This window comes from Aricia agestis, chromosome 11 (assembly GCF_905147365.1).
Source record: "Aricia agestis chromosome 11, ilAriAges1.1, whole genome shotgun sequence".
NCBI classification, from domain to species: Eukaryota; Metazoa; Arthropoda; class Insecta; order Lepidoptera; family Lycaenidae; genus Aricia; species Aricia agestis.
Genome location: NC_056416.1, coordinates 1,168,627 through 1,175,920, shown reverse-complemented (window position 1 = coordinate 1,175,920; position 7,294 = coordinate 1,168,627). Strand labels below are relative to the sequence as shown.

The 7,294-nt window shown below is 37.0% G+C and overlaps 1 protein-coding gene across 1 annotated transcript; it reads right to left on the bottom strand.

Moving 5' to 3' along the window:
- Positions 1-6,049: 6,049 nt before the first annotated feature.
- Positions 6,050-6,942, bottom strand: LOC121731693. Its single transcript, XM_042121265.1, has one exon. It carries the CDS (start codon positions 6,898-6,900, stop codon positions 6,160-6,162), a length of 741 nt encoding a protein of 246 aa, XP_041977199.1. The 5' UTR covers positions 6,901-6,942; the 3' UTR covers positions 6,050-6,159.
- Positions 6,943-7,294: the final 352 nt, after the last annotated feature.

The window sequence follows — 7,294 nt, the reverse complement described above, 5'->3', positions numbered from 1 at the left end:
GCTAATCAAACTCCGTGTCGGCTCAGCCACTGAATGATCGCCACAAACCCTGACTCAACCGGTCCTGATTGCGGGGTGTAAGTTCGTCCCATAATTAATATGTGGGATGAACCGGCGAGGAGACGAATCGTTGTACCTGATCAATCTGCGACGACTGCACATAGGTATGACTACGCTCTAAGTAGGTTGATCAGCAAAATAAATTAAAATTATATATGTTGCTTAAGGTGATCGCACATTTATCAGCAAGCACGCGCCGTACGCGCAAAATTTTAGAATTCGCATGAAATGATAATAATATGAAACTTTGCACATTCGTACCGTACGCACCACATTTCGTGTACTATGCGGTGCGTTCCACACCTACGCCGTACAGCGCATACGGTGCTGACTAATATGCGATCAGCTTTAACCAGAAAGTATATAATATCGAGCAAAAGGCCCACCACACATTCCCACCACTGCAACTCCTGTGTCGCCAGGATCAACAGAAGGTATTTTAAGCTCTTATCTCACTACATTAAAAGACTGTGTTGTTTAATTAGAAGGTATTATCTCGACTATGGTACGGTTACCAAGGTTTTTTGACAGTAGTTTATCTGTCTATACTCCATAACATCAAAACATTAACTAATCTACTATCTGTTGAATACATTAACTTCAGCCAAAAAAACTGGACTATGTTGTCTTCGTTTTGTCGTGGGTAAAAATTGATTAGAAAGGATGAAATAAGACACGATTAACTATTTTGCAATTATCAAGAACATCTAATTATTTGTCTTTTAATGGTTAAGTAGGTACATAAGGTTTTTTATATGTAATGCGATATGCGTGTAATATTATTATTGAAGGCCGTATCAAAAATTAAATATGAAGAAAAGGTATAAGAAAGGGAACATTAAAAACCTGGTGTTACAACGTTATGTGCTAAGGTTCTTTGAATTAATTTTGTCATACCCAAAATGGTAGTTTCTAAGAAATATTAATTAAACCCAACTCCAGACAATGGTCGCCATTTTGCTAATATCAATATATCAAGTGTTATCAATTTACGGCGCCGCAGTATCGAAACTTGTGCATGTGCATCACAACTTGTGTCGTAAATACCCCACCCCAGTCCACCAGACACCAGACTGCCATAATACAGAAGGTTCTATACAGTAGAACAACTAAGTACTGCCACCGGAGTCGAGACGGTATCACTGGGGTCGTCGCGGAGATGTACTAGGAGTAGCGAGTTGAACTGCCGAGTTTTACAGGGTAGGGCTTCAAGTTGCGTACATTTATTACACCGCCGGGTGCCGCGAGCGAGTCCTAAAATAGCAGTAGGAGTCTCCGATCGAAATGTACCAAATCCCCTGCAAAATGCCGAATCCCATTTCTCGGCAGAAAACTAGACTGACCAAATCATATTATTATGTTAGTACATCTTCTAATATATAAAATTCTCGTGTCACAGTGTTTGTGCACGAACTCCTCCAAAACGGCTCAACCGTTCTTAATGAAATTTTGTATGTACATTCGTTAGGTCTGAGAATAGGTTATTATTAATTTTACTTTTTATATTGATACTATAAGTAATTTATATGGCAAAACAATATTTGCCGGATCAGCTAGTAATCTTATAAGCATGATTTCAGATAACGTCCAGTAGAAAAATAATGTTAACTGAGATTTAAGATGCGTTAGATTTAAAGAAGCATCTTGAGTTAGTCTACTGGATGTTCTTTATATTGTGCCGCTGCTTTGTTACATTTGAATTTGATAATATGCTATAGTTAGTGTAGTCTTTAACGTATCACGTAGCAAAAACAATTTTTTCATAAGTGTTAAAAATACCTAAACAAAATTGGTTTTGCAAAGACGACAAGTTGTTATATACAGGGATATCAACCAGAATCCAGAAGTATTTTAAGTACATATACATAAATATAATTATGTTATGTAATTGCAAAAATATTATCATCAAAATGCTGGAAACGCACCTACAACTCTTTTGATGTTGCGAGTGTCCATGGGTACAGTAGTTGCTTACCAACAAGTGATTCACTCGTTTGTCCCCAAATTTTTTGAAAACGGCAATTGATAAATAACTAATATATAAATAATAATAATAAATTTATACGTGGGAGAGCCATGCTTCGGCACGAATGAGCCGGCTCGACCGGAAAAATACCACGTTCTCACAGAAAAGCGGCGTGAAACAGCGCTTGCGCTGTGTTTCGCCGAGTGAGTGAGTTTACCGGAGGCCCAATTCCCATCCCTATCCTCCCCTATTCCCTTCCCTTCCCATCCCTACCCTCCTCTATTACTCTATTCCCTCTTAAAAGGCCGGCAACGCACCTGCAGTTCTTCTGATGCTGCGAGTGTCCATGGGCGACGGAAGTTGCTTTCCATCAGGTAACCCGTTTGCTCGTTTGCCCCCTTCTTTCATAAAATAAAAATAAAAACTAAGTACCTACTGCCTACTGTGCCTCATTCTAAGGTCTGCTAAGATACATAGCTTAAATTTTATCACACTTATGACATACAGCTTATAATAGCCTACATCTATAAGTACTCACTTTATAGATAACCACTGTGGCCATATTTTTATGACGGTGATCTCGCAGCAATCAAAAATTGTAATGGATTTTTTCACGGCGGTGAGGCGCACGCAAATGGCTGACGTCGCCCATATTGAATTAGTGCGTGGACAGCACAGGTACTGCCTACACAGAGCGGGAACTGTGGAGTGGCATCGCTTTAAATATTTTTTTTCATGTAATTTCCTGCCAGAATTGACAAAACATACACAAACGTTCTAAACAAATATACAAGTAAGTTTAAGGACTGGTGTTTAATACAATTAATGTCTCGAAACGCTATTTAAATTCGGAAGATGTAATCTTATATATTTAAACGAGCAATTCTTGTATATATATATATATATATATAATTGGAATCTCGGAATCGGCTCCAACGATTTTCATGAAATTTAGTATACAGGGGGTTTCGGAGGCGATAAATCGATCTAGCTATAAATCATTTTTAGAAAATGTCTTTTTATTCGTGTTTTATCGATAATCGATAAATTGAAAAATATGACTCTTCCTGACATCTATTGGCGATTAATAATACTATTTTGTCAGCAACTAATTGCTTTAATGACACAACAATACCTAAAGCTATTCCAGCAGATGGCGTTTTTAAGTAACACGAAGTCAATGAGTGTTTGCTATACCGAGCAAAGCTCGGTCATCCAGGTACTAAATATTTAACAATCTACAGCTGAGGAGTTTTGCTTAATTTATTGTAATTATTATATTATTTAGTATTTATTGACTTTTCTGAAGCCCAGGAGCAATGAATGACGAAGCTCTACTAGAAATATTGAAATAAAATTCAAGAAAATGCTCATAAATTGTACTCGTCTTCTCCACATATTTTTGTCCCGTGTCGCTCACTCATAAAATTAATTAAAAAACACTTCACCCCGGTGATTTCCAAATTGATGGAGCCCCACCCCCTAATGGACACTGTGTAAGAAAACTTGCCTTTAACCAAAATGCCATAACAAAATTAATAATATAATTCTATTAATCACTAAGACATTTTTTGGCTAAATAAAATCAATACAATGTAAACGAACTAATCTTCTTAGTTAAAGCGTTTCTGCAGGTCTACCTAAATTAAATCTAAGTTTTCAAAATATTTGTGTACGTCAAGATAATATTATATCCGATAAAATATAAGACTATTTTTAATTTTTCACATTTTAGCATATTTTTGCACAACATTCCTAGTCTATTGCAAGCAAGCTATCACTTTGAGGCAAAGATTGATTGTCTTGAAACTAATTCTTAGACAGTATGTCTCGTTCGACCCTTAGGCAATCTCAGACTTAGGTAATAAAGGAGCTAGGTGCTCATAACGGCTAACTCAATTAACCAAAACCTTCCGCTTGTGCCGGCCATAAATTGACAAACTGTCCAACTCTCATGAACAACACAACTTTCTGCTTACGGTCAGTGCGTGGGGACACACGGGGGAGAAGTGTGTGCGAAAACGTTGCGTTTGTTACATTGACGGACTGATTATCATTTTATTATACGTACTGTATAATAAAATGATGATCAGTCCTGTCATCAGTCTGGCGTGAATCTCAGACTGATGGACTGAACTGATGCCAGTCTGACCGTGTAACCGTACTCATACTAAATAAAAATTCAGTGTCAACACAATATCATGAGTGATTGTCTTTTAATATTTATTGATTACATTACAAAAGTAAATTATTAAATCATTGATAAGTTTATCAACGAATACCTTACATATTTAAAACATTGATCAAAACTTTATTTTGGCACAAAACATTATATTAATTTATTGGGTTATACAATATACATATTATTAATTATTACAACTATTCGTTATGCTTGCTCTTAGATTTTTTAAGTCAGGTAAGTAAATCTGGTAAAGTAGGTAAGGCCGAAGGCGTAGCGAACAGCACACAGTTTTTTTAATGAAATAAGGGGGCAAATGAGCAAACGGGTCACCTGATGGAAAGCAACTTTTTTTTTTTAAATAAGGGGGCAAACGAGCAAACGGGTCACCTGATGGTAAGCAACTACCGTCGCCCATGGAAACTCGCAACATCAGAAGAGCTGCAGGTGCGTTGCCGGCCTTTTAAGAGGGAATACGCTCTTTTCTTGAAGGTTTGCAGGTCGTATCGGTCCGGAAATACTGCTGGTGACAGTTCATTCCAGAGTTTTACAGTGCGCGGCAGAAAGTTACGCGAAAAACGCACTGTGGAAGACTGCCGTGCCGAACTTCCGTTGCCCATGGACACTCGCAGCATCAGAAGAGCTGCTGGTGCGTTGCCGTCCTTTTAAGAGGGATTAGGGTAATAGGGAAGGGTAGGGAAGGGAAGGGAAAGTAATAGGGGAGGGTAGGGAAGGGAATAGGGTAGGGGATTGGGCCTCCGGTAAACTCACTCACTCGGCGAAACACAGCGCAAGCGCTGTTTCACGTCGGTTTTCTGTGAGAAAGTGATATTTCTCCGGGCGAGCCGGCCCATTCATGCCGAAGTATGGCTCTCCCACGTATAATTTAGTTTAGAACTTTCAAAATAATTATATTACACATCAAATACTTAATTATTTATTACGCCTTTTAAGGATTTTATTGCGTATACATTGTATTGATACTGTATAAATAATAATTTGTAATTCTAGCTTAAATAAGTAAGTAAAATACGTACCGAAATTGTACTTACTCATTTGTCATACACATGTCATAACTTACTTATTCCCGTGTGTTTCCAGAGGTCCGCAGGCAAGGTCCGTGATTTAGCGGGGAACTTGGACTGGACGAGCTCCTAGGACCCCTCGTACCCCTGCACCCCTGGACCCCTGGTCCAGCAGCTCGGCTAATGAACCATGAATTTCTATTTGTTAGCTTCAGGTAATTAACTAATAGCTGTTTATCTTGTTTATGCTGTTTAGAACTATTGATATTTCGCACAACTCCGGAGTGCAGTATAATGACGTATAGTTTAATCCCTAGCGTTGTGTGGTAGATATATTACCGTACGTTCTATTTCTATAGAATGTTCTTTATATAATGTGCTTAATATTGTTTATATAATGTTATTTTAAATGTCATTAGAAAATGTTCCATTAAATGTAAGTAATTCTTGTCAGGAAAATTTCAGTCTAATATGAAGAACTGAATTAAAAGTTCCTAAACTTATATTAGGTACAGTTTAAAATTATAGTGATACTATTTTGTTAACTCATAATTCATAATCTTCATTTGCCAAAATATGGTTTACAGTACATTAAGATGTGTGTGTTAAAAAGTGTATTACATATTTTTGTCGTTTTAATCGACATGCAAATGTTTAATGAACATATTTTGTTATAATAATATTAGTTAAGAAGGAATTGTATGTTCTATAAGCCTATGATTTTACAGTTTATTATACAATATCACATTTATTTCCATTGCAAAAAACAACATAATACATATTGTGTTTTGGATAAATAATAAAATAACAACGTTATGCCATAAAATAATTTATTTGTCAGAATATGTAATATAAACCGAACCGAAGTTTAAAATTATAATAAAATTAATTTATATTAATCAGAATGACTCTAAACCTACTTACAATAATTAAGCATCAACTGCACGCTTATTCCAAAAGTCTATCAACTCTTTGAACTTGTCACAACACTGTCGTTTCTTCTTTGGACTCCAATTGTAGGTCACCACTGGACTCCTCAGCACGGAACTAAACTTCTGGACCAGGGCAGTCACGGAAGCCAGGGTAGACTGGTCAATCTTCTCAATACTAGATATGGTGGACCCAAACTGATCTAACGCCTCCTCGATATGTCTGTCTATCTCGCTGTTATAGACAGAACTCTTCTTAGTATCGTCGAAAGATAGGTCGTCTATGGAAATACTGCACTGAACTACTTCTGGAAACTTCTGTCCCTTTCTAAGAGTGCTCGTAGCTGAAGATAACTTCTCGATCGATTTGAACACGTCATCAATCTCTTTACAGATCTTCTCAACGGAAGCCGCAGTAATGATCTCACTGTTCACCACGTAAAAGTTATTCGACGACTCCATATTGCAATTCTTCTTTAAGTCATCAAGAAACTCGGTGTAGTCCAGCACAGAAGAAGATCGTTTCGACACTTTTCGGCCGACCTTTTTTCTGATCTTCTTCAAGAGGACGGAAGAATCGAAAGTGGATCCGATCAGGTCTAAAGAGCTGAAGACTGGTCGTAGCTTGAAGTCGTCTTCTGTGTCTGCCTCCAGGTCTACAGGAATGCCCCATTCCTCGTCCAGTCGCGACCAATGCTCGTTCTCCATCAGAATACTTTCGGCGTCGATTATAGAACTCATTGTGATGACAATTCGAATGATACTGAAGTGTGCACGAGTTGGCATTTGCTTAAGTAGGTAAATGACGGTAAGTAAAAAAGTTGCTTTTGAAAACAAAACACTTAATTATTTTACTGAACTAATTATTAAAGTCAAATTACCTTTAAAGTGATAAGGAAATATTCGGAAAACATAGTTTGATTCTAGTGAACAATACCTGTTTGTTTGTTGTATTTAGCTAATTAGCAATTACTGATTAGGTAGTGATTATTTTTAAAGAAGGGAACAATAATAAGACGACTATTTTCACCAGATTAAGCCGAGAGCATTATGTTTTTCGAGTTTAAATATTCTTTTTCGAGTTTAAATATTCTTTTTCGAGTTTAAAGTCTTTGGTTTTTCGAGAATGTAGTTT

Bases quoted from the DNA above. Each gene is read 5' to 3' on its own strand.
- LOC121731693 (XM_042121265.1), bottom strand. From the start codon at position 6,900: ATGAGTTCTATAATCGACGCCGAAAGTATTCTGATGGAGAACGAGCAT.